The sequence below is a fragment of the Phragmites australis genome, chromosome 1 (assembly GCF_958298935.1).
Source record: "Phragmites australis chromosome 1, lpPhrAust1.1, whole genome shotgun sequence".
Classification (NCBI taxonomy): domain Eukaryota; kingdom Viridiplantae; phylum Streptophyta; class Magnoliopsida; order Poales; family Poaceae; genus Phragmites; species Phragmites australis.
In genome coordinates, this window is record NC_084921.1 from 38,422,581 (window position 1) to 38,450,180 (window position 27,600).

At 43.3% G+C, this 27,600-nt stretch overlaps 2 protein-coding genes, 1 non-coding gene and 1 pseudogene across 4 annotated transcripts; 3 read left to right on the forward strand and 1 right to left on the reverse strand.

Moving 5' to 3' along the window:
* The first annotated feature begins 2,527 nt into the window (after window positions 1–2,527).
* Window positions 2,528–6,450, forward strand: LOC133918165 (D-glycerate 3-kinase, chloroplastic-like). 2 transcript variants are annotated; one of them, XM_062361904.1, is made up of 12 exons: window positions 2,535–2,801; window positions 3,435–3,793; window positions 4,243–4,322; window positions 4,409–4,460; window positions 4,572–4,613; window positions 4,695–4,773; window positions 4,956–4,987; window positions 5,068–5,136; window positions 5,218–5,292; window positions 5,425–5,541; window positions 5,631–5,681; window positions 6,154–6,450. In XM_062361904.1, exons 1-12 carry the CDS (start codon window positions 2,636–2,638, stop codon window positions 6,295–6,297), a joined length of 1,266 nt encoding a protein of 421 aa, XP_062217888.1. In that variant the 5' UTR covers window positions 2,535–2,635; the 3' UTR covers window positions 6,298–6,450. The 2 variants fall into 2 exon arrangements, with proteins under 2 accessions (XP_062217896.1, XP_062217888.1); XM_062361912.1 differs by lacking the exons at window positions 5,425–5,541; window positions 5,631–5,681 and having other exon boundaries at window positions 2,528–2,801.
* A 4,615-nt stretch (window positions 6,451–11,065) lies between these two features.
* On the forward strand, window positions 11,066–18,772 carry LOC133884640 (protein PECTIC ARABINOGALACTAN SYNTHESIS-RELATED-like; annotated as a pseudogene).
* Window positions 18,773–20,033: 1,261 nt separating this feature from the next.
* On the forward strand, window positions 20,034–20,106 carry TRNAE-CUC (transfer RNA glutamic acid (anticodon CUC)). The gene has a single exon. It is a non-coding gene; the product is annotated as a tRNA-Glu (tRNA).
* A 1,376-nt stretch (window positions 20,107–21,482) lies between these two features.
* LOC133918179 (serine/threonine protein phosphatase 2A 57 kDa regulatory subunit B' kappa isoform-like) lies at window positions 21,483–24,931 on the reverse strand. The gene is made up of 2 exons (XM_062361923.1): window positions 23,199–24,931; window positions 21,483–22,088 (listed from the first exon to the last, which is right to left on the reverse strand). The coding sequence occupies exons 1-2, from the start codon at window positions 24,363–24,365 to the stop codon at window positions 21,753–21,755; spliced, it is 1,503 nt and encodes a 500-aa protein (XP_062217907.1). The 5' UTR covers window positions 24,366–24,931; the 3' UTR covers window positions 21,483–21,752.
* Window positions 24,932–27,600: the final 2,669 nt, after the last annotated feature.

Consider the following 27,600-nt stretch of genomic DNA (forward strand, 5'->3'; position numbering starts at 1 on the left):
AATGATGGGTTGACAGTGCCTAATGCTTTGATGGTTGCCGCAAATGCAAAGAAAGTACGTTGCAATACTCATTTCCCGCTATACTCCACATCAGTCAAGGGGTAATGCTTGATGTTATAGTAACTTCCAGTGTTTCTTGCACATATTGTGGCTAATTGACGCGATAGATTGTGATATGAATCTTCATATGTCCCAAACCTTATCTCAATAGCCTTCTGTTTCGCCCTCCATGCCTTCGTATAGTTTATTATATACTAGAACCTTTGCTCAATACCACAGATTATTGATCGTGGCTCATACTTTAGGTTGTACACAATCTCCCCATACATAATATTGGCAACAAAAGCAGATGACATGTTTCAATGGGAGAACTCTATTTCCTCAATGTGACAATTATGTTCACCGACTATTGAGCATTGCCAGTAGTCAACCCACTTCCCCCTGAATGCATGCACCCACTAAGGACAATCAGGCACCAAACACTTCACGTCGTACTCCCTTTTACTCGACTTCACAACCTTGAACTGCCTCTGAAGAGACATCGACCATAATTTAACTGCATCAATAATAGACTCCTTAGTAAGGTACATATCACCCTGAGACACCTCGTTCTCATGATACTCCAACGGTGTCCGATCAGCCTCACTAATCACTAGTTTCGAAAATTCCTGATTCCTCCACTCTGCAGGAATAGGAGCATTTCCCTCCTCTTCGGATGAATCCTCATCGGCAATGGCTTCCTCTAGCTCTTGATCCTCCATCTCCATCTCTTCAATTATACTAGGGATGTGCTCCGCCTCATCGGCTACACCCCTCGGTTGCATCTCACGCATATCCCCAACATCTTGCCTATCCTCGACATTTACCGGGTCTGATTCATCTACCACTATCTAACTTGTTCCCGCTATTGCTTCCGCAGAATTTATCTCTGTTGGATCCTTCTGGTACGCCTCAGCTAACAAAATCAGAGGAAGCCCACAGTCACATGATATATCTACATACTGCCTCCAAGTAGATGTCACATTGATCGGGACGAGCTCGCTAAAGTAGATGTCACATTGATCGGGACGAGCTCGCTAAAGTAGCTCTGATTAGCACGGCTTAGCATAGCTCTCAGCTTAAGATCATGTTGCTGGGGATGCAGTTGAAAATGACGCATCAGCCACTTGCACACATCCACTATGGTACTCTTATTGGCTCTACTAAGTCCCTTAACGACATGCTAAAACCCAGAAAGATCTACACCATTAGAACCATAACTAATTTGACCTTCACCATAATATATCTGAAAATATAATTTATCTAACATCACTGGAAATATTCGAAAATATATCCAATGTTAAGACCGAAAAACTATATTTCTGATTATCGAAACTATAACAAAATTACCGACACTGATTATCGGCTAACAATAGGTTTTTTTAATTTTGCCCCTAAGCAAACTAAACTAATTAAACTAATTAACTATTCGTCTACTTAATAAATTTTCTAATTACCCATAATTATTACTTGCATCATTATTCTATACAATCTAGATATTCGAAACTACCATACTATAAATATTACTATAAATCTAATGACTATCCTACCACGTCGTAATTAATATTTACAATATACTACAAAATCAACATTTTCTACATTTCTAAACCCTAGGTCATATTTAATATAGCTATTGTTATACCGCTAAACACTAGATCTAATGGTATTTTACTTACTAATAAAAACATGAGTATAAAAAATTTATCGGAAAACGCGCTTCAAAATCCGCCGATCGAAAATAGTAGGGCTTCGCCGCGCTGCCTCCCTCTCTTCTCCTCTCCCTTTCTCTTTTTCCAGAATAAAATGAGAATTTTCCCTCATTTTTTAGGTTTATACAGAGGAGGGGGGCGGGGCTGACCCTATAACCGCCCACTGAGAGGGCGGCAAGGGACCTAACCGCACTCTCAGAGGACGGTAAAGGTGTGAAAAGGCTGCAGCACTTTTAGAGGGTAGACGTCTTACAAATCTTATCATGAGGAGTCTATTTATTTAAATTTTTAATTAAAAATAGAAAAATAAAAAATACTCGACGCTTGTTACTCCTTGCCATAGCCGGAGCTAGTGCCCGACGACCTTGGACCGTTGCCCGGCTCCACGGCGGTTATCACATGGAGAATAGACTACTATCCAACTGGACTTTGGTAGCTTCAGTCCAACTAAAACCGAAGTTGGGCTGGTAGTGTGAATTTTGCTGTCAAAATTTTCTGGCTCGGCCACTGCTCTATGGTGCTGACAACGGCATTGAACTCATCACGCCGTGCCGTGCCGTTTCCCAGTTTTCTTGGCACGGAGTCACGCTGGAGGCTGGACCGGCGCGACCCAACCAGAGGCAAGCGGGAACACTTTCAGACCGACCACGTCATCTCCATGTCTACGTGCGCCATAGCTCCAGCACCACCAGGCCAGGGCGTGCGGTTTGAGAGAATTGAGAGACGCGAAACGGCGAAAGCGACCGGCCGCGCGGCGCGCAGTGCATCGAGAGGCTGCCTGCGCCCCGCGCCCAATCCGGAATAATCCCCTCCGCAGCCCGCCCCCTCCTCCCTACGTCTCTTCTCTGGCCTCCTCGATCGCTGGGTCCTCGGGGTGGGCAGAGAGAATGGCGCCGCTCCACGCCGCCCCTCCGCCGCCCTCCGCCTCAGCCGCCGCCGCGGCGGTCTCTTCCTCCTCCGCCCCCCCGCTCTTCCTCCCCAGACCGTACCACCACCGCAGGGCGCCGTCCTCCTGCTCCCTCACTGTGACCGCCGCCGCTCCGTCAAGAAAAGGTTGGCCGCGCCGCTCCCGCTTCTAGCTCTTTATCTTCATGCATACCAGGGAGGGACAATTGCGCTTGCGCAACCGTGCGTACTGTCGAAATAGTCGTTCTTGGCTCGGTTTGGTTTGGGTTGGTGTTGGTCTGTGCGCTTTGCGGCGTCTGCCGCTTTTGTTTCCTGTTTTTAGCCACGTCTTTTCCTTGTTGCGCAACTACCGGGAGGCGGATAAGGATGCTTGGACTGTGGAGTGTGGAGGCGATCGTTCGTTCGTTCTGGTGTTGGATACCAGCACTTGCCTGCGTGTGACTTCGGCAACCATTTTCTTATTATTTTCGTCCAGCGGAGCAATGTTCGATGACATAAAAAATTCTAGCACATCTTGGTGTGCATCTCAACCGACTCAGTCCTCCTCAGATCGATCTGGTCTCTGTTACTCCACCTAGCTAGGCCATCGATTATTCGATTTCTCAGGTTCTTGAACCAACTGCATGGACGGTAATCTAATCTATCTTCACCAAGCGTGTAGGAAAGAGAGACAGTTGGTTGTCAGCTCACCGCAGATCGGCTTAGCCAGTGGAGACTCTAATAAGACAAGATTCAGCCTGCCATGTTCACTGACGCAGATTTCTCGTTTCTTTGGACCAGCGTTCCTGGCATGCCCGGATCACAGCCCGGCGGCCGCCCCGCCGCGGGCCGGGCGGGTAGCGCCATCGTCGTCCCCGGCGCTCGTCTCGTCCGTGCAAGACCTGTACGACTTCATCTGCAGCGGCCCGCTGGTGGACAGGATCGGGTACACCAAGGAGAAGATCGCCGAGTCCATCGATCGGTGGCTGCGCAGTGGCGTGCAGGTGGCCCGCCTGTTCCGCCTCAACGAGCTCCAGCTGTCGGAGGCCGAGAAGGCTAGGATATACCACTTCTACATCCCCGTCTTCCTCTGGTGCGAGGACCAGGTCATCGAGCACAGGGCCAAGTACAACGAGGGCGATGACATCCCGCCATTGGTGGTACGCACTTGCATCAACATCTGCTTAGATGATAACAGTACTAATTGTTTTCATGTCAAGTAGAAGTAGGCAATGGACTTACATCGGTAGTTCATCATCTCATAGAAACTGGTGAATCTGCCATAAAACTTTCTCCTCTGGTGTGGAGAGAATCCAAAGCTCTCAAGTCTTATGGCATGTTCCACCAGCTGGACAGTGGACACAAGAGAACATGTTCTTCTGAATTATGCTTCCACCACACACACAGTGGATGATTCTGCACTCCCCTTAGCAAAATGAGAGAAGCATATGCTTTCGATGAGACACATTTAATAAAAATACGCATCTGATATTGTGTTTGAGGATCAAGAGGATCGTTAAAGAAGTTTTTTTGTTTAACAAGCTGGGTCGGAACAAACTTAGCCGTTTCGGTTCCCATTTCATAAATGAGCCATCTTTCTGCAATGCAGATTGGGGTCAGCGCTCCCCAAGGCAGTGGAAAGACCACTCTGGTTTTTGCACTTGATTACCTTTTTCGGGTTGCTGGTAGGTGAGTTGTTCTTATCAAAACTGATCATAGTGCCCCTGGTCTGCCGCACGAATGAATTTTTATAATCAAACTTCTATGTGCCACAGGAATTCCGCTACATTGTCAATTGATGACTTCTATTTGACAGCAAAAGAACAGGTGTGAACTTCAATTAGATATGGAAAAATCATCAATCCTTTATTGAAAAATAGTCTCCTTTTCTTGAGAATAAGTTTTGAAAATGGTTGACGCGCATATTTTTATGTCCAGAATGAATTGAGGGACAGAAATCCTGGAAATTCTATTTTAGAGGTACAAGAACTCCCTCCATTCCAGTAGGCTACTAGGCTGTGTTTCATGATGAACTGAGAGTGACTGACCAAATCTTTCCAGTTCCGTGGAAATGCAGGAAGCCACGATCTCCAATTCTCAGTTGAAACACTAGAGTCACTGATCAAACTAACAAAGGAAGGTACTGGTTCAAAATAAGTATTTGGACCGTCTTCAAACTATTTCTGTTTCTTCTTGATGATAATTTGCACATAAGGCTACTCTTCTTTACCTTTTTGGAAAATTTTAGCAAAAGGTTTTACGTCCATTATTTGTTTGTAAAATAGCGTATAATGAACTGACTAGTGTTTTGACAACATTTAGATATGAAGATGAAGCTTCCACGGTATGACAAGGTAAAAGGTTGCAGTTAACCTTCCTCTAGCTGATATTTATAGTTGAGCAGCTGCATGATACATGTCACGTGTCCATGTAGTCTGCTTTTGGTGGAAGAGGTGATCGGGCTGATCCTTCACTGTGGCCGGAGGTTGAAGGGCCTTTAGAGGTAGCCTCCTGTTTAGCTGCAGCATTTGAGTTCAGAAGTATGTGATTCTCAACTTATTGTATGTCTGCTTTGCTGTCACAGGTGGTTCTCTTTGAAGGATGGATGCTTGGGTTTAAACCTCTGCCAAATGAAGTTGTGAAAGCAGTGGATACTCAGGCAAGTTTTTGAGGACAGAAGTTATGGATAAATTGGCAATGTCAACTTGAATTTACTAATATGGTTCCTCTTATTCCACATTTAGCTGTTTTAGCTACAGTAATAGTATGACACTAATTTTGTTATCTTCAGCTCGAGGTGGTTAACAAGAACCTTCAAGCGTACTATGATGCTTGGGACAGGTTCATCGAGTCATGGATCGTTATAAAAATAAAGGAGCCCAATTGTGTATACCAGTGGAGGCTGCAGGTCATTACTAGATTATCTGACAAGTTGTGCTAAAGAATTCGTCACAAACAATGCATTGCAACTTCTGAGGTTGCTATTTGGATTTGCAGGCAGAGATAGCTATGAGAGCAGATGGAAAACCTGGAATGTCCAATGAGGAGGTGCATTCTCTGGCAAAGCACACTTTAGAATAACCCCATTGTTGCCCTAGTTAGATTATTTGTTGGAGCATTACTAGTGGTCGGGAAAAGTGAATTGCTTTAGCGTCGTGAATTCTGAGTTGTGACCCCCTCAAAGCCTAACGGAAGCTTGCCACGAAATAGGAATTACTCTTTCTGAGTTAACAGTTATGCATTGTGACCAAACTTGATGCTGGACAGTTCGTCGTTCAATCAAAATAGTTGAGCAAAATTTACTAGAAAGCAAAACAGTTAGTGTATCACATTCCCCTGAGACTCTGAAGTCTGAACCTAAGAGTTGGACAAGAAATTATCTGCTACTCCCTCGGCAATCCATTTTTACCTTATTCTTTGGAAGCCCTTCTGAACCAGACATGCATTTACTTTAATGTTTTCCAAATGCTGTTGATTATCTACGAAAATGTAAGAGGTGGCATTTTTTTTTTTTTTGCAGGTTATGGATTTTGTATCACGCTACCTACCAGCGTACCACGCATATTTGCCCACATTATACAAAGAGGGACCGAATGGTTCAAAACCAGACCACCTGCTGGTCATTGACATAGATGAAGAGAGGAGTCCTATATGGGGCAGTTGAATCCTGATGTACAGCTGAAATGGAATTCCTGACCCTACGGTGGAGCTTGGGATCTCTGATCTTTATGAGACAACCTATGTCAATCAAACACCAATGGCCTATTGTTTCTCACACTCTAGTTCAACTATATCCTAAACGTGTAAATTTCAGGTATATCAACTTTTGCTATCTCTCTTACTTAAAAAAACCGTAAGGCGTGTTCTGTTCGCCCACCAGATCCAACGATTCCTCTACCCGTTTGCCCGCTCGGACGCCTATGCCCTTCGTCCGCACTCCCATGCCCTCCTACCCAGCGCCCACACCCTCCTGCCCTCGCCTAGTGCCACTGCTGCAACAATTGTGCCCTCCTACCCTAGCTCACACGTAGTCGTCCCTACACAGTCGCGCCGTCGCGTACCCCTCTACTCTCTCTCTCTCCTTTTGTCCCACGACGCGCATCGGGGGTGGCTAGATCCGACATCTCCCGAGCTCGAGGCGGCCATATTCGACGGCCCTTGAGCTTGGGGTGGGCAGATCCGCCGGCTAGACGAGTGGAGGAGGTGGAGTGGTGGTTGGACGAGCGGAGGAGTGACTGTTGGACGAGCGGCGCATGCACGAGGCGGGCAGGCTTCTTCCTCCTCCGGCAAGCACCTCCACCGCATTCATGAGAGCTCGTGTCGGCCTCCCTCCCGAGACCGGACCATTGGAGTCTGGAGGCCTGCCTCCCCCGTTCGATCTGTTGCCGGCGGGTGACTCCCATTCCCGCGTGCCCCGCCCCTCACAGCCACCGTCGGTGTAAGACCCCCGTTCTCAGGATCTCATATGCCTCCTATATCAGTCCCTAGATTAAGTAGCTGATACACACAATATAACATTTACAGTATCACAGTTAAACTTCGTGCATAAACATTAAGGTTCTGAAAATAAAATGTTATAAACCATACTGTATATTACAAGCCTAGCCTAACAGTCAATAAAACACAGCGGAAAGCAAAAACCCAATCCACAAGCGACAAGTGTGCGAACGTGGCTTTTAAGACTACTCTTTATTCTCGGCTTCACCTCCAGCGAAGTTTGTGTCAACTTCTTCATCTGGATGACAGCAAGAGTACAGAAGGTACTCAACAAGCACTGTACTACTTCAAGATGTTGATAGATGTATAAAGGGGGCGATTCAAGGATAAGGTTTTACGGTTTAGTTTTAAGCGTAAAACAGTTTATGTAGGTATCCAATTGTATCAGCTAGATTGACTTCAAAATATTTTAAATAGTTTGAAACCAGGTGCCAAGCTATATCCGAGGATTTTTGGGTCCTGGGAGGGGCTACACCTTACTCCGTAGTCCCTATCATCACCTCTAGTACCACATAGCTTCTAGTGGATTGAGTCAGGAACCTCATCACACGGATATCTAGTCTACACACTCACTCATCAAGATATATGCACCCGGAGTCTATTCAAGCATGACCATATCTTTGCATGCCTATGGCCGTGGACACGACTATTCGAATAGGTTTACACTCTTCAGAGGTTGTACACTGTACCCACGCGATATGCACAGTCTCCAACCGTTGCAAGCGAAGGAGCGAATCATACCGAGACTCTCCAATCACCTTTTCTGCCGGTCTTTTCTACGAGATTTACCCCCAAGCGCCAGAGTCCATCTTTTGAATGGTAGTCCCCTTTTTAAGCCTAGGTCGATACTAGAAACCTCCAAACAGAGGGACATATGGCCACTTGACTGCTCACTACTCTCAACTTCCTAGTATGATGCCCAACTCAGTCCGGTGAAAGAAAAGTCAAGTCCTACCCATTCAGAACACATGGTTGCATGGGTGTGGCTAAGCATGACGGCGCAAGATTCAGTCCTTAAGCGGCCAGGGCAGATATCTTCTGGCAATGAACACCATAGATGTGAATCAAGCCCCCGGGAGCATCCTTATCCAGAGTACTACTCACCTGCCCCTGCCAAAATAGTTTTCATCCAGTTTTACACACCATACACCATATCCCACATGATATTAAAGATTTCATAACCATCACAGAATTCACAACCATCAAGGATTCATGATATATGAGTTATCATTGATAACCGTAAATCTTATCTTCGAGGAGAGGTGTTTTAAAAGCGATGTCTCCGAGGAGAGGTATTCAATCATAAGCATGCTAGATATCAAGACGTCATCTATCATTAATATAGATAACAACCGTTAATCCTAGGGTGATATGTGTTCTGAATGATGATATTTCAGGCATAGCAAGTGTTTGATAGGATTAACTACCATAAACAGTTTGTAAAAGCGCAATACATAGCACATACGATAATAGGTTAAGTTTTAGTTGATCATGTAGATTATTTGAAAATATAGATCCAATATGATCAAGGAGATATGACTTGCCTTCTTCGAGGTTTTGTTGAAGGTCTTGGTTGTAGTCAGGATCTTCCTCACTCTTGATGCTTCTTGCGCAGCACTCGTAAAATTCTGGTAGCTCTACAATTATGATTACGATCATTAACAGGCTATACTAGGGAAGAATCAAATAATATCAAATGGAAATCCAAATTATCCCTAATGTATATCACACTATGACGGATATATAGATCTTGAAGTTAGATAAATTTCGGTGAAATAATCACCGAAATCGGAGCTAGAACAGAGAAGTTATGACTCCTGGAAGATTTAATCTAAAATTAAATCGGGAAATTACAAATTTAAACTATTCAAAAGTGGGGCCCATGGGTGGGACCCACATGAACATTACTAGTTGGGCCGAAGTGGGCTTAGATTGGGCCGGGGTCAGGTTTTGGCTGCATAATACTGGGCTACATAGTACTGGCCCACTCGGGTTGGGCTGGCCAGTTTAGCGGGCTGTGAAGCTGGGCCGGCCCACTAGGGTGCAGCCTTTGGGCGACTGGGCCAGCCTGGTAGGCCAATGACGTTTGAGCTGAATTGTGGTCTGACTTAGCCAGGTCGCTCGGGCGAACGATGGCCCAGCCACGCGCGTGGAGCGAGCGGGCGAACAGGGCTGTGACGAGCGAATCGGCGGAGCCGCGCTGGAGAATTCTCATGGAACACGTTGTCGCCAGGGTTCCGCGGTGGGAATCTAACGCCGGACATCTACGGGTGATGGGGAACTTGGTTAGGAGCACATCGATGGTGGCTGGCGGCGGGAATGACACCAGGTGGTGATTGGAGGAAACGGTGGTGATGAAAGAAAAATGGGCAATGCCTCCTCTAGTCTATGCGCAATTGCCCTGCAAGAAAAAAAGGAGTCTAAGGCTCCCTGGACTACACAGCACGATAACCGGACCACATGTAGAGGCACAAGCCCACCGGCGGTGAGTGATTTCACGACGGCGGAGCAAGGACATGGGCAGCACGAGGCTACGCTCTAAGAGAGAGCATTGGGGGGGGGGGGGCAACATGCTAGCTAGGGGGGTTGTGCGAGGGGGCGGGAAGCTCACCGAGCTCAGAAATGGTGAGAACCTGGATGGTAGCCGATGATGCGACGGAGTGGTGGTGGCTCAGCTACTGGCGTGGGCAGGCTCTCGCCGGACTTATGGTCAATGGAGAGTGGCAAGGGGTTGGTAGCGTCCTCTGGGTGCTCCTCGGCAGCTCGTGGGGGTAGAACGTCAATGACAAGGTCACAGCGGGGAAAATGGCGATGGAGCCGGTGCTGTGGTGGTGGCAAAATGGAGAAACAAAGAGAGAGAGAGAGAGAGAGAGAGAGAGAGAGAGAGAGAGAGAGAGAGAGAGAGAGAGGGGTCGGACGGCTCTATTTATAGAGGGAGGTGGAGCAGTAAGGTGGTGTAGCGCATTTGGTTGTGCGATGGTGAGGTGGCGGAGCGACGCCCACCATTCTTCCCGCGGCATGGGCATGATGCGCCGTCCACACGTGTGCGTGGGTGCGGAAGTCACGCATCGTAGAGGCATGGGCGACGTGAGCATGGGTGAAGAGAGAAGAGAGAGAGAGAGAGAGCAGAGGGGTGTCGTGACGATATTTCTTGGAGGGGCGTGACATCGCGTTGGAGGAGGAACGAGAGAGCTTGGGCGACCGAGCGGCAGATGGCCAACACGCAGACGGCCACGCTTGCACGGGCACACTAGCGGGCAGGCAAACCGGCGCACGAGCGATCTAGGCTGGCAGCACGAGCGAGTGGGTCGAGCGCGTGGGAGGAAAGGGAGAAAGAGAGAAAGGGAAAGGAGGCCGGGCCAGGTGCCGTGGGCCGTGCAAGGGAGAGAAAGAATAGCTAGCTAGGCTGGATGGATGGGCTGAGAAGGAGAGAAGGGAGGGGAATTTCGGCCTGGGATAAAAAGGAAAGGGAAAAGAAAAAGGAAAAGAGAAGGGTTTTGGGATAATTTCAAAAGGGAGTTTTTGGACTTGGATTTGAGTTTGGTCTTGAGATAAATTCAAATGGGGACATTTGAATTGTGATTTGGATTTGAATCTTGAGATCTTGAAGATGATTTGAATCAAAAGATTTGAATTCAAATCAGAATTAAGCCGGATAGAATCTACGAATATATTTGAAATTGAGAAATATTCAATTTCAATTCTCCACAAAAAGATCCACAAAAACCGTAAACCAATTTATATGAACCAATTCAATGCAGGGATTTATTTAAAAATAAATTTTGTGCATTTGGAATACTTAGTCCATTTAACATATATGAATGTATACATACTAGTATAAGTACACACATTTTCTTGACTTTATTTTGCTTAATTAACCATAAAATTTTTAATTGGGAGTGAAATTTGCAACTATTTAGCATGTCAAACTCAGGATGTCACAGCCGGCCCCGGCGCCCATTGCGGAGCTATGGCACTTGATGGTAGTGCGCGCGTCCAACTCCCTCGCGAAGCGCGACTTCGACGCCTCCGCCGTGTCATCCCCTTTCCTCGCCTCTCCCTTCGTCTGCGGCCACCACAGTGGCTACGACGATGACTGCAAGGACACGCACCACTCATTTTGGTACTCATGTAGTCGTGCTTGCGTCAGGTGGTCTGACTAATTCTTGCTTTGGGTGCAGACAAAGGAACCCCCCTCGCCATGGGAGAATCCACGTGCTGCCACTACCTCCTGGAAGCCTTGCGCAGAGCGACACAACGATGAGCCCTTAGGAAAGTCCACCATTGACGGTGCTTGAAGACAACAATATACCATATATTGCATCGTGAAAAACCAAGTTGAGATGTGTGGTTTATCTTGTGTGATGAGTGATTGGCATTTGTGTAGCTTTTGTTGGTTAGCATATGCTTGGTTATATATTGCATTGTTGATTTTGTCTAACCAAAGTTGAAAAGAATTGAAGTTTGTATCAGTGTCTCAGTGCAGGAAGTTTGCACTCACCGGATAGTCCAGTGTGAGGGTTTTTGACCTCATCGGATAGTCCGGTGTATGGTAGATGTGAGCACTGGGGCTTTTCAGCGCAGAGACAGAGATAAATTCATTCACCGGAAGGTCTGGTGTGAGTGAGAGTGAGCACCAAACTAATTTTTCTAGAGAAGGGTGCAAATGTTAAAGTCTGATGCGGTAGCCTCACCGGATGGTCCTGTGTGTGCATGGGTGATCACCGGAGACTTCACCAGACAAAGATTTCCAGAGAGATTGAAAAACTAAGTTTCAGTGAAGACTTACTCACCGGATGGTCAGGTGATGGGCGTGTGAACACTGGAAAGTATCACCAGAGCTTTTTAGTTCGGAGGCAAATATTGAGGTGTTCACAGGATTGTCTAGTGTTGGAATTTTGTGATCACTGGACTAATTTTTCTATAGAGGAATGCAAACTGGGTTCCAGTGGAGTTGTACTCACTGGATGGTACGATGTTGCACTAGTGTGAACGCCGGACCATCCGGTGTTCATATTTTTGTTACGTCTGATCTTTTTCAACTTGATTTCGTTTTGGACTAACATGTGATGATGTTATATGGTTCTGGAGATGCATGTTTGCTGGTCTTATGGTGTGCAGGTGATGGATGCAACTTAACGGTCGATGGCAGGTGATCGGGGCTAAGCTTTTTCTTAGATGAAATTTGGCAATTTTATGAATCATGTAGGCTATAAAATGCCACTTTCTTGATCACCATGTTCATATTTGCTTAGGCTTAGTCAATGCTTGTGTTAAGACTAGTTTGATGAATATCTTGCTCTAGGACTTTATGGTTCAAGACAGTGGATTGGGGAATATTGTACTATATTTTCTATCTTTGTTAAATATTTAGCTAATGATAGAACCTTGGGGGAACATGTGTTCCTTGTGTCACAAATGCACTACTTAAATTTGATCTTGTGACCATCTTGATATCTTGTGTAAATTGAATAATCATGAAAAATCAAGTATCTTGTGCTAAAATGTGATCCAATACGGTTGTTTTGAAGCCTCAAGATATTTGCCGTACCCAGTCGCGCGACACTTTGCTTGAATAAGAGGCAACTTGAGGATAAATTGAAAAAGAGATAAATGTTTCTAAATGTTAATCTTTTTTAACCACTTGATCTCTCTAAGTCTTGGTTTATATGTGAGTGTTTGCAAAGCCCTATATCCTGAACTCTTGTTTGTCTTGTTTGAGGTTGCAATTGGCTAGTTCTTCATGCTTGTATTGCCTCGTCATGAGTGGATGCTTATGTGATGGTCATTTTGAATATGATTCGGCTATGTGAACTTCAATGCGCCAACTAATTCTTCAGGTTTAGCTTGTAATACTTTATGTTCTTGTGTCACTGTCTCTTTTTGAGCCTATAAGCAATTGTGAGCTACACCTTCTCAGTTTCGTAACTCTTTAACAATTCTAGATCTTGCAAATGCTTTGTGGTATATTTGTGAAAGTTCATTAGGATTGCATTTTCATGCATTGCATAATATTTTATCCTTGATGTTTGCATTGTCAAAGGGGAAGAAATCATGAAAGCAAGTCTCAAAGGGGGAGAAAATGTAACATGTGCATTCATCAGGGGGAGCATAGGGATAACATCTTTTGCATTTTGCGTTTTTATTTGCTTTTTTGGCTAGTCTCTTCTCCTCATCGAGCATTTGCAATCTTCTTATATCAAGTGACATGTTCTTGCTCTTTTTTGAGTTTTTGTCACTTGGATGAGCTTCTTGTGCGATCTTCAAACCTTCCTTTGTTCTTTGTGATGTTGCCAGTGCACTCATTAAGGGGGAGATTGAGAAACCAAGTTGAGATGTGCCTTAGTTTATCTTGTGTGATGAGTGATTGACGTTTATGTGGCTTTTGTTGGTTAGCATATGCTTGGTTATATATTGCATTGTTGATTTTATCTAACCAAAGTTGAAAAGAATTGAAGTTTGTATCGATGTCTCGGTGCAGGAACACTCATTGGATAGTCCGGTGTGAGGGTTTTTGATCTCACCGTATAGTCTAGTGTGTGGTAGATGTGAGCATCAGAGCTTTTCAGCGCAGAGGTAGAGATAAATTCATTCACCGGAAGGTCCGATATGGGTGAGATTGAGCACCAGACTAATTTTTCCAGAGAAGGATGCAAATATGAAAGTCTGGTGCGGTAGCCTCACCGGATGGTCCAGTGTGTGCACGGGTGATCACTGGAGACTTCACCACACAAAGATTTCTAGAGAGGTTGAAAAACTAAGTGTCAGTGAAGATGTACTCACCGGATGGTCAGGTGATGGGCGCGTGAACACCAGAAAGTATCACCAGAGATTTTTAGTTCTGAGGCAAATGTTGAGGTATTCATAGGATTGTCTGGTGTTGGGATTTTGTGATCACTGGACTAATGTTTCCAAAGAGGAATGCAAACCGGGTTCCAGTGGAGTTGTACTCACTGGATGGTCCGGTGTTGCACTGGTGTGAACGCTGGACCATCCGATGTTCACATTTTTGTTACGTCTGATCTTTTTCAACTTGATTTCGATTTGGACTAACATGTGATGATGTTATATGGTTCTGGAGATGCATGTTTGCTGGTCTTATGGTGTGCAGTTGATGGATGCAACTTGATGGTCGATGGTGGGTGATTGGGGCTAAGCAGGGTGCTTGGTGCTGGACGATCAAGGAGGCCAGGCAGAGTCAAGGATGATCCTAGTGGTACACGTGGAGGTCAAGAAAGGTAAGAGATGAATGTTGATGAAGGTGACGTGTTGACAAAGTCAAGCGAAGGGGATGCCGGTGGTGCAAGTAACAAGGCGGTCCGAGGGATCAGGAGTGAGAGAGATTTACCGGTGGTCAAGATCGCAAGATGAAGGACACGCGTCAACATCGGAAGACTTACTTGAGGTCAAAGCAAGTAGCTGTGAGTCATGCCTTAAGAAGCATGCGAGTCGGTTTCCCGATTTGGCCACAAAACCGTGGGCAGATGGAGTGCACGTGGCATCATCGTGAAGATTACGTCAAGTCGAAGCTAAGTCATGAAGGCATCACAGTCGTCCGATGGATGGAGAAGAAAATAGACCAAAATACCTCTGATGGTAGGTAGGAATGTATTACAAGAGAGGGATATTTTAGAAACAGTCAAGGAAACTTAGGGGTCAAGTTTCCTAGGCTATAAATAGAGGGGTTTAGCTGGTTGGGAAGCCATCCCTTTGAGCCATCCTTATGAGAGCTTTGTGTTAGGGTTTTAGAAGAGAGGGAGAGGAGTGCTTCGCCTTTGTAATAGGTGAGAGTTTTGAGAGATAAATCTTTGTAATCCGTCTAAAATAGGGCTAACCACTTTGAGTAATGAAGTTTAAGTTTTTGCATATGCTTAAATTCCCCTCCTTTTAGTTTACTTCTATTGGTTCCCTTGCAAGTTTGCAAGTTTTTGGTGTTCTGTTGTTGATTTTTGTTTTTCCTTTTTGAGCTGTAATTTGAACACCTTGGGAAATTGATTTTCTTGATGCTAGAGGCATATAATTCACATACACATGCATATGTGATGGGGTTTTGAATTTCCTGGCCTCTAGACCATTATCTTAGAGAGTTTATTTGCCTAATGATCTCGTCTCCGTTTTGTTCATCTTCACAGTTGCGAGCTTTTGGGCACAAAGACACATAGAATATTTTTGAATTGAACATATGGTTCATATTCCATCCGTGGAGTCATAATGCCTTGAAACTTTTCATCTCGCTTTGTCTCTTTGAGTATTTTGCTTCCGCTCAAGCTTTGAGGTGCATTGGGTGATTAACAATAGGAGAAGGTCATCTATTTCGTAAGAAATTGTTGAAGCGCCTATCCACCCCTCCTCTAGTCGCCACTTTCGGTCCTACACATCGTTTTTTCATATGGCACCCAATTAGCGTCAGGTCAGTAACCTAGATTGTGCAAATTTTGACATCATGGAGTGACTATGATGTGTGGTATGCAATTTGATTGGCTTTCTAAAATCTGATTATCCAGTGTTCCTTGAGAACTTATCAAATTTGTTCCATGTTAGATGGCAGATTTATGAGGCATGCACACCTTGTTATGCGTATCAAATGTGCCTTCAAGGATCATCTACCATATGTTTTCTTTTGTGATTGGGTCCTAATGACTGATGATAATATATATTTCTTTGTCACACATATGTCCCTCGGGAGAACCAAACCTTTGGGTATATTTTTATTCATGCTGAGGGCGGACTAAACCAGCAACGCGTAGATGTATGTATGCACTTATGTTTCTCTCAACCTTCCTCTCCTAGCTGTGCGTGAGCGCTAAATATTTGCTTTGATGGTGCAATGTATTTTGATGTCTAAGCTCAGATTTGTTGCTACCTGTTTATGTCCAATTTTTGTTACTTGAGAATTCTTTTCCTATTAGCAACTTTGTTGCACAAGTGTAATTGCAATATACTTCAATATAAGCTTGTAATTCCTTTTGATTGCTTATGTTTGCCATGACCTACTAAGGATTGATTGTTTTTATAAAAAAAACTGTTGTTTAATACATATTAGGGTCTTTCTGAAGCAGGTCATGTTGATTTCTTGAGTTGTGTTTATTAGCTTTCTAAGATGGCATAGAGTTTCAACTACTCCTCTCAAAAGAAAAGAAAAAAAAAGAAAGAAGTTCCAGTTACATCAGAGACCCATCAGTTAATTTCCCATACTTGGTGTTCTGGCTTCTGCAGATATGTGATCATGTTGCTATTGCTAAGATAATGAGCGCGACACTTATTTTACCAGTTCTGCAGATAGCATAAGTGTTGTTTTCTATTTTGATTTCTTCTACATCTATTTATTCGCTGTTATTTACTAGATAGTTTTATAATATCTGGCCCACTGGAACTCTAATTTCTATAGACTCACTAGAACTCTAATTTTCTATAGATTTATGGTCTCTTCCTGGCTCTACCTGCGTGTATAAGCCTCCCCCCTCTTCTTTTCTCTCTTTTTGTATAGTTCTTGTCTTTTTTAGCCCTTACATGCATTGTGTTTTGCTTTCTGCCATATTGCCTTCATTATGAGAACATTTATACACTTTGTAGGAATTTTGAAGATATCTTTGATGTTGATCATTTTATAAACTATTTGTAGGATGATATGCGCATTATGCGAGACATCCCAACCTGGTTCATAAAGAAAGATGAGCTTTTCACCAGCATAAAATAGGTGCTACATTTTGGCTTACATATTGTCATAACTACCTCAAACTTTTAGAAATTGATGTTACAATATGCAAACATCGTCAACAGTGAACTTTGTATTACTAATTTACTATTAGACTATTTTCTGTCACGAGGAGTACTTATTTATGATTTTGGTTATATCATCTTGATAGGTGTGGGAAAAATTTAAGTCTATGTTGATGTTGTTACAATGTCATTCTTAATTTCTCGTGCATTCTTAGCTGATTTTTTTGAGGTTCATTTATTTAATTTTAAGATTTGAGATAGTCTTTCCTTAGATGGTAATGTATTTCTTTCTCAAAATAAAATATGTATGAAACGTGACATGCTCACATTAATTGTTCGATTGGATGGATAGTGTTTAAAATCACCATACAAACTGTGTTTTTATATCTAACTAGATGGAGTGAATTGTACATGATCAGTTAAACGGATCTTCAAACAATGTGCTTTTACATGGATTGACCAACATGTAGATCAACACACCTATTTGTTGGTTTCCTTCATGCGAAATGAAAATGGAGACTCATATATTGTTGGTATTGTTTTTATTTGTCATTAGCTGCTACCTTTCCTTGTCTTATTTCATGTCAACTATTTAAAAAAAAAATTCCCATTGTGCATATTTACTTCTAACAGAGTAATTTGAGTGTTTGAGATCAACTGAGTCTATTTTAGTCATCTTTTATTTCACTGGGGTTTCCACTCTGTTTGAATGAATATTCATCTTTTCATAATACATATTGAATTATGTATCTATAATAGTTGTACTGTGAAGAACATCCCAAAGTATGCATCTGCCCAATTTTATATTGATAATGTACTTCCGAGGATCAAAGAGAAAAAGATACTGTTTATTAAGCCATTTATTGACAGGTTGGGGTAAGTAAACTTTTGAATGAAACTATTTTGGCAATTTTCTGTTCATTTAATTTTGTAATTCAGAATATCCTATCAGCTTCTATGATGTTGTAAAAGGAAGGCTGTACAATCTATTATATCTTCCCATATGAATTGAACAATCTAAACCTAATATGAAGCTTCAATTTTAGGTATGATAATGTTCCAATGGAGATTAACCAGCTCAGATGCAGAGTAAACTATCACGCGCTAAAGTTCCTAGCCGATATTAAAGAAATGGCTGATAAGCTTGCAGCTAGGATGAGGAACTGAACTGATAGCGTAAATCCATACATGTAAGCTAATCTTTTATCCGACTTAGCTGAAGTTGACATTTGACAATCATAAGTTCATTTCATAATCAAATATTGTCACTTCCTTTTAAAGGGCTCTTCATTTGATATTTGAGAAAGGAATGGCGGGCCTTTCCTTTTGTGATTTTGCTGGCACACGGGAGGAGAAGGCGATGATGACAGCTTATAGGTAGAAAGAATGGCCAATGTGCTACAAGTCTCGCCAATCTTGAAAAAACTGTCATGTTTGAATTAAAAAGAAAATATGAAGCACACACATTATACTATTCTAACAAATATATTTTCTTTTGTGTTTGCAACTTCGCATGCAGAATGGATCCCATCTATGGCCACTGGCACTGTAGAAGAGAAAAGAAGGGCGTTGCCCTCTTTAGCCAGGTGAGATAGTTGTGATCCTTCGAGCACAAGTGGCACACAGATATATGTTGCGTCATGAAAGTGTATGGTGGAAAAAAATCGGATGACTCCCCTCAGGAACATGTTCCCCAACTTGGTAAGCACAAATCCACAGCTCAACCCTCCTCTTCTCAGTTCCTTGGCGGCAGGAAAGATTCAGATGTGAAAAAAAAAGAAACCCCTCTTCTACATAACTTGGCAAGGCATATGATTACAAGTTTTTTTTTTCCTAGAAGACAATATCATTACAAGCTGTATATGTGTCTCGCATGACATTTTGTTTGGTGCTGACCATTTCATTTTGTGTTGCAGAGGTAAAGGCAGCCACGCACAGTAGAACTTGCCCATATGTTTCATTTGAAGAAACCTCAAAGAATCCTTGGAATGCAAGTAAGCAAGATAACGCTAGAGGGCATTTAGTTCTAAATCTCCATGTTGGGTTGTGAATCAATAAACATTTTCTTGCGAGCTGTGAAAATCTCTATGCATATTATACGAGTGTGAAAATTCAGGTGATCTAAAAGACACATACATGAATTCAATGTTGTTCTTTGTGATGAATTGATTGGTTTCCAATTTTTTTATTGTGTCACTATCTTTTTTTGTTGATTATTGTCAGTTCAGTCCTCTAGTGCGAGTTTACTTTATGAAGAAATGGAAACAAAATGGGCAGAGACGATGAGCATAAAAGTGTTTGCAACGCGTACCGAAAAAGGGTGTTTGTGATGCATCATAAACCAAGAGATTCGTAGGGATAGATGTAACGAAAATGCTCGTCTGAACGCCATACTTTGCCCAAGTGCTCGCGCGTTATTTGTGCTTTATAAAACATGAATATTGTGTGGTGCAAGATAGACTTCGTTACAACTGTAATGTGACGCTTAGTAACTATATTACCTTATGCAAAATTTCAGCTCCTGTTACAACGCATGGGTATTTAACTATATTGGCCTGTAGATATTCGTTACCACCCCACTTTTGGTATGTTGTTTTGCATAATATTGGCATGCCTTGCGCAAACTTTGTGTTTCCATTGCAACACACGAGCAATAAGCTAGTCTATTTAAGAAAAGGAACGAGTCCGATTTACCACCCTCAGCTATTGCAAAAGTCTAATTTTCACCCTCAACTGTGAAACTGTTCAACTTTCACCCCTCGCCTATTAAAATCAGTGCAAATTTTCCAAACCTTGTTTTCGTGGTGGTTTTATGCCATGTTGGCCGCCTCTTTTTGCCATGTAAACAAGTGTATGCTTATATGGAATCCTAGTCGGTGTTAACTCAAATCATGTAATGTACATTGTGGTGCTATGTCAGCACAAAACAAGACTGGCAAAAACCACCATGAAGGTTGAGTTCGCACTAGTTCTGGTAGTTGAGAGGTGAAACAAGACTGGCAAAAACCAACATGAAAATCGGACTCTTGAGATGGTCGAGGGACGTAAAATGGACTTCTTCAAATTGGTGGCACCTGCGAAGTGTGCATTTGAAGTCACTCACTCAATCAGGTACGCGTCTTTCTCCTTCTATCCCAGTGAGGTACAAATAGTGTTGTACGAAAATAACATTGGAGCACGATATCCGTTGTAGTCTAGCTGGTTAGGATACTCGGCTCTCACCCGAGAGACCCGGGTTCGAGTCCCGGCAACGGAATATTTTTGGTTTTTAATCAGCTACAGATCATCCCCTACAACTGGAAGACTCCCCCTATCTGGCTCCTCTGTATCCATGATTGGCTGTAAACGCTTCTTCTTATTTAGGAACATTTAGCGTTTCTTACTTTGTTATTTATTACTCAGGCGATATATTGGTCTATGCATTAGTTCTTATGAGCAAAAGCTCGTTTGGGCTCAGTGTAAGCTGCACGGCTTTTTACACTGGTCTTATTTTTTATGTAACATTCTTTTTTTGGCGAATAGGGCTAGAATTATATTAAATTTGGAAGAAATACATTCTCATATTATAGAGAGGTCCTTGCAGAATAAAATAATATAACAAGATCATCTTCTTCATATTCAATAACCTTCTTTGTTCTTCACCTCTTCATGAAGTAGATAAGCGAAGTAGAAGGTTGAAACCTTATACAACTCTAACGAGAAACCCCAATCTTGGATAGTCACAATAGCCAATGTCTTATCCAGTATCAAGATGCTTCTGAGACTTTGAATAAACATCGGCGATGTCATCATCAAAAGAGGTAAATAATTAAATCTAACGCCACCTTCCATTGATTCACTAGATTCAGTAACCTTGGAACAAAATCCGTAGTCAACGACGATGAAGCTATCGACCCAAAACCGCAATCCGTATAAGGGGATGATGAAGTTCTCCAACCTTACTGCAAAGATATGGGAAAAAGCTAACCTTCCATGCACGTTGCTGGAGAAAAGGTGGAGGAATTCAATGCTATATAAGGAACTTTGGCACACCGTACCTTTAATGAAGGGTAGACTCACCGCTAGTGAGGTTGCTAGAGGCAGAGGAGAGGGACAAGGGCAGTGGCAAATGACAATGCTAGCCTGATGGCTTTTTTTTATTTCTACTATATAAAACACAAATTAGTTTCAGTGTTATATCTTTCTGTACTCTTCTCTCATCTAATAAAAACCCTTAAAATTTAAATAATTTACCTACTTTTGCTATCCACACTTGCCCTCTAGTCTTCCCATCTCGTTACCGAATATGATTTGTTTTACTAATAAAAATAGATGAAGAAATTAGAAAGACAATTAGTAGATAATCTCTTTTTTAAATCCTATTTAAAATCAAACTACGTTATTACTCTTGAATATTCATTCGACGACACTATCATAACGCATCCACATCTCCATATTTTAAGTTTATACGTGATATTACCGTATCTAATATTTATATTTTCGTATCCAATATTTATATTTTCGTTACAGTACATATATACTTAGCTAGTAACGTTCATTGTTATGTTTATTTAGTTTGGTACAATGAGATCATCTCCAGGTTTGATATTTAGCCTGGGAAGCCGTTTCCGAGTGCAGCTTAACATGTGAACATGCACGGGCAGAATATAATAACTGTAGGGCACTGCTCGTAAAACAGGCACAGATGCAAGAATCAGGCATGCCTCTTATCATAGCACAGGCGGAGAGATCCGGCAATAGTTAAAACTTACAGCACGACACTACTGGTACGAACAAACTGAACAAGCAAGGGGAAACTGGTGACCACGAGCTGTTCAGCACTTGGCCCATTTCACCAAGAAGGGGGAGGAGGAAGAGGAGCAGAGTCCCTCCTCCGCTGGCAACAAAATTCGTTGATGATGCCTAGCGACTCACCAGGACGGCTGTGTTGCCGGTCACAGGCTGGAAAGCCGCCGCGGATTCTAGCCGCTCCCAGGCTAATCTCCGCTTCTGTTCCAGCGACACCCGCTTCTCTTCGTCCTCCTTGTACTTGGCAAGACAGGCTGAAAAGAGCTCCTCGTCCATTTCTGACAGCATCTTCTTCACATTAGCTGCCAGATTTAGGACTGAAAGGTTCCAGTGATTGTGGATATTTTCTTCCAATGCTGGAGTGACAATGGGCACAAGCACTTGCCGATTCTGTGCAACCAAGCTAATGATGTGATCGTTGTTCCACATGAAGAGTGCTCGTTCTGAAACCTGAAAGAAACAATTTGTTCAGTTCACTCAACCATTTGAAAGGCTAGACATACTAATAAGTAACAAGAACAAAAAACTAGTGAATGATGAATAGCATGCATAGACAAGACAACAGGGCCAGAACTTGCTTTTTCTCGTGGAGAAGTTTTAATTTCTCCATTTTGGGGGGAACCCACCATGAATAGAACGCCATAAACCGGTCAGTTACCCAGTTAACTGAATTAACCATTCTGGTTTTCTTTCCATTTTATTCAGCTTTTGCTTCCTTAACATCAATCTGGCCACCATGAATAGAATGCCAGAAACAGGTCACTTTCCCAGTTAACTGAATTAACGATTCTGGTTTTCTTTCCATTTTATTCAGCTTTTGCTTCCTTAACATCAATCTGGCCACCATGAATAGAATGCCAGAAGCCGGTCAGTTTCCCAGATAACTGAATTAACCATTCTGGTTTTCTTTCTATTTTATTCAACTTTTACTTCCTTAACATCAATCTGGCCAAAACTTGCCATACCATACATGGCCAGTTACCAACCACACATTGCTATGGCTGATGCTATACATAAAGTTTCATCATTCAATTTCTTAAAACAGGGGGAAACATCATATCAACTATGAATATCTCCCATATCCATGTCATGATTGGCGATGGCACGCTAGCCTACGATCCTTTGTCCACATCTTTCTGAAATTAGCAGTTATTTATAACCCATTTCGCTTGCCTACAAGTCGTATACATTTCACGCATCAAGAAACTCAAAAGAACCTAGCCATGCATGGGCAATCAGTGGTTACGATAAATCTGTTCTGTGGTCAAGAACGGTTCCAATTGGATGTCTGGTTCTTTGGCATTTACCAATGGGAGTGTCAGAAATGAATTAGACGAAAGCTTCAATGAGTGGTTGTAAGTCATTCACTTGTATACTCTTCATTGGTACATCATTTTTTGCATATATGGCAAAAACACATTATGTAAATAGAGGGCTAAAATGCATGCAGGCTACAATATGGACATGTGAATGTAAATTTAAAGCACAACATACAATTCATTTTCTCAAAACTAAGGTAAGGCTCAACAAAATTTAGGACAGACCATTCAAAAAAGTTACCTGGAAGTGGGAACTGTTGATGCAGTGAGCAATTCGTCGGAACAACGGAACCATGCATTTCTGGAATTCGCCCATGTTGGTTGCCTCCAGGACCTCTTCAATCTCACTCAGAAACATTACCTCTTTCTGGCTATTTGTTATCGGCCAGTATCTGAGCAAGCCAAGTATCACTGAACTTGCAAGCTCTGGTTCCTTCTCTACAAACTGGGTCACACAGTAGGTTAACTGCTGCAGATACACACCAACTGTTTTTGGCTTGTGCAAAGGAATTAGAATCCTCCAAAGAAAGATTTTGTGTTCTTCCTTCAGTGGCAATGCAAAGCCACTAATAACACTCCCAAAAACCTCCAACAGTTCAGCAATACCGTTATGGCGATCAGTTTCAAACACTAAGTGGTAGAATATATTGCTCACTGCTTTGCGGATTATAGGACGGTGCACCATGAACTTTCCATAGATCCGATGCAATATTGTTTTCAAGCAATCCCTTTCTCTTGGGTCCTCAGAATCGAATAGCTCAAGCAGCTTCACAATGAATGAGTGGTCAAAATACTTCTTTCCTACCTTTGCATCCAGAGATGAGGAACCAATAAATTTCAGTAGCAGGTCGTACACGAGCTGCAGATGGGGCCATGCAGGGTCGAACATTGGCTCCTCCTCTTCACCCTCGCCACCGCCAGATGAACTGGACCGGTAATTGGGAGGGAACACCCTGAATAAGTTGATGGCAAACATCCTACTGCAAGCAGCAACCATTGGCTCTGTGAAGCGGGAGCTTGCAGAATCCACATAATCCACAAGATCAACCAACGCCTGCCTTTTGAAATCCTTCTCCGCCAAATTCTTGTTCGGGTCTGAGAAATCAAAGACAACACAGCACAGGCTCACCTTGCTGACAAACAGATTCTGCTTCTCCCCGTTCGGGACATCCTTGAATGAAACAAGAGGCTCAATGCCAGCCACCACACTCGAAGGGAAGACCGCAGAGGACATTCGCTTCACGCTGGATGCCGAGCGGGCAGACCCAGTGCTGGGGCAGCTACTTGTGCGCCGTATTGTGCTCCCGTTCCCGGCAGCATTGCCTCCTGGACTGGAGCCCGAGACGTGCTCGGCCTTCCCATAGGCAGAGGACTTCCTAGGCAGCTTGGTCAGGAACTGTTTCCACATCTTTTCTCCAGATTCCTCACAGCAATGCCATGGCCGCAGCAGCAACAAAGCTCCTGATGATCCTGGGCGTCTAACACACCAATAATCGCATGCAAGTGGCCAGCAACCACAAACAGTAGAACAAGCACTCAAGGAGTCTAATGATGCAGCTAGGTGAAGTTCGAGCAACCAGCATATGCACGCTTGTGACTGTGCGAGTGAATCGAAGGGAAGAGGAAAAAACCCAAAACAAACCCTAAAGCACCTTATTGCACAAATGCGAGCTCAGGTAGCAAGCGAAACCTCTTACGCAGCTAAAGAACTGCGGCTGGAGGGAAGAGGTTACCGGGAAGGACTGGGATTTGTTCGGATCTGCGGCTCCTCGGCACGAGACAGCCGGATCCGAGCGCCGAACCGCGCCCTGGTAGGATCGAGCTGCCGGGAGTGGGACTACTGGGCTACCAGGCGAGGAGGCATGGGGAGCCGGGTCAACATCTGCCGGGCTTCGTCGGCGCCTCGCGAAGAGGACAGGAAGGCGAGGGAGAGAGAATGTGAGAGGAGTGAGGCGAGATAAACGAGGAAGCGAAGTGTGTGTGTCTTGCTCTTTGTTTATTAGACCATCTAATGATTTTTTTTCATTTTATTCTCTTCTCACTCCTATTTTTACTTTAGTAGTATTCTTTTTCTTATTTTTTTAAATATACTTTTAATATTTTATCATTTTCTATAACTATCATGATGCATATAATACGACTGAAATATGTGATACGTATACACCGTATATATATTTTGTACGTAAATAGCCTTTAATTTCGTCTCAATTCCCTACTAGCTTCGTGGGCACAATTCTTTCCATGGAAGCTATGAAACATATGCTTGCTATCTATATGATCACAATTCTTCCTGTGGAAGCTAGGAAGCACATGCCTGTTAGATTGCATGAGAAGCTAGACGCGGATTGCCTGCCCAAGAAGACTGTCGTAGCTATAAAAGAGGGTGGCTGCCTAAGTAGGCACAATTGCCTTCGTATTTCACATTTACACAATGAGCTCATATATGTTCGGAGATCCGTTCATATCGTTCTCATTAGACTCGACGATGATGACGAATTGATGTTGTTGATCACCATCGAGGAAGATCTTGCTAGCTAAGGTCGCACGCATCATCGTGGCTCCGTGCTTGGATATGCGGTCATAGACTGTGGGTATCAGGAAGATGCTGCTAGTCTATTCCGAGACTACTTCTCCGATGTCTCAATGTATGGTCATACATTGTTCCATGACAGGTGAGACCATCTACAATACTAACACATTTTATAGCTTTTGACGAGTAGTAACAATTGGTCATCCCCTAAGGTTTCGGATGAGTCGGCCATTGTTCTTAAAAATTGCTGTTGCTGTGAAGGACTACGACCCATGATTTCGGCAGAAGAGGGATGTCACTGGAAAGCTAGGCCTAAGCCCCCTCCAAATGATGATAGTCGCCATACAACAACTGACATATGGAGTCGGTGCAAACGCAGTGGACGAGTATGTTTGGATCAGGGCTAGCACAGCGATGCTCGCGCTGACAAATTTTGTGGAAGTTATTGTCTTGCTTTTCTCCAATCAGTGCCTCCACACTCTCACTACAGAGGATACTGCTCGACTACTAGCCATTGGTGAACAGAGAGGGTTCCCGGGATGTTGGGGAGCATCGGCCACATGCATTGGGTTTGAAAAAATTGCTCGAAAGCATGTCATGACGCATATATCAGTCATACGCTCAAACTTTTGAAGGCAGTTGCGTCATACGATCTGTGGATATGCATGTTTTCTTTGGAGTGCTCGGTAATCTGAATGACATAAATGTTTTGCACCGCTCTAACTATTTTGGCAGGCTTACGGAGGTGACTATGCCGCATGTGTCATACACCATTACGGTAACACGTATGACATAGGCTACTACCTAGGCGATGAAATTTACCCCGCATGAACGACCATAGTGAAGGCAATTTCAACACCAAGGGGAAACAAGAGCGTGCATTTCTCCATCATGCAAGCATCAACAAGGAAAGATGTTGAATGTGCATTTGGCATCCTGCAGCCGAGGTTCACCATAATTCGCTGTCTAGGTAGAATTTGGAAGCAAAATACACTTCACAATATTATGATCGCATGTGTCATAATGCATAACATGATAATTGAGGACGAGAGGGGCGGCTTCGATCAGGAGGAGGTGTATGACTATATGAGCGAGAAAGCAAGAGTGGGTCGCGATCCAGACCGAGTTGTCCTCCAGTATATAGAAGTAACTCAAGCAATCAGGAACCATTGGAGCACTCCTCCTAGTCCTCATTGGAGCATCCACTAAGGATATTGCTCCCTCTTGAGCCACCAAGACTCAAGTGCTCTCTCATAATTGTCACTTCTCCATCTCCAGATTGGCAGGCATCAAACCAAATGCATCACTCTTCTTAGGACTCCCACAAGAACTTTAAAAGCTTACCAAGATACCTCTAATCATCTGGGTAGGTGTTGTCAATCATCAAGAGTAACAAGTCAATAGCTTCATTTGACCAAAATCAAGCATAAACTATAGCTAGATGCATACTTGCTACTCTATATGCACTAATTATATCCTTAATATTAAATTAAGAACTTTGCAAATCACTCTAGTGCACTATCTTGTTTCTTGATGACACACACGGTGCATAGGCTCCCCTGGGTAAGCAAGAGTGCTTAATAAGACGAAATAAGGGGGTATTTATAGGCTAGAGATCTAAATCTAGTCGTTGCATAGCCACTCATGTTTCCTGTGAATGCCGGATGATCCGGTGTACACCATCTCACACACATCGGATCATCCAGTGTGTACAATTTTCAAAGCCCACACTGTGCCACCTGTCATTAGCCGTTACTACTAATAAATGCTCCGACGCTCCTGCTGTCCACACACCAAACCATCCAGTGATTAGCATCTCCGTTGTGCCAAAAAACAATTCTCCTAGAATATGCTCCGGTGTTGCATCCCATTGAACACCAGACCATCTGGTGTATTCAACTTCATCTTTTGTGAATTTGCACAAGTCCTATAAAATACTTCTGTGTTCTCTTCACTCTAACACCGGACTATCCAGTGTCGACTTGAAATTTTTTTTCTAGCCAAAAATGCTCCGATAAGAGTAACTTGTTGATCGTCGGACCATCCGGTGTACTTATCATCAATCTGACCTGAGCCAAGAATGCTCCGGCAAGTTTAACTCATCGAGCATCGG

Bases quoted from the DNA above. Each gene is read 5' to 3' on its own strand.
- LOC133918165 (XM_062361904.1), top strand. From the start codon at position 2,636: ATGGCGCCGCTCCACGCCGCCCCTCCGCCGCCCTCCGCCTCAGCCGCC. The intron at 4,323-4,408 runs GTGAGTTGTTCT...TATGTGCCACAG, and splicing joins CTTTTTCGGGTTGCTGGTAG to GAATTCCGCTACATTGTCAA. The intron at 5,137-5,217 runs GTAGCCTCCTGT...TTGCTGTCACAG, and splicing joins AGGTTGAAGGGCCTTTAGAG to GTGGTTCTCTTTGAAGGATG.
- LOC133918179 (XM_062361923.1), bottom strand. From the start codon at position 24,365: ATGTGGAAACAGTTCCTGACCAAGCTGCCTAGGAAGTCCTCTGCCTAT. The intron at 22,089-23,198 runs GTAACTTTTTTG...TGTTTCTTTCAG, and splicing joins TCAACAGTTCCCACTTCCAG to GTTTCAGAACGAGCACTCTT.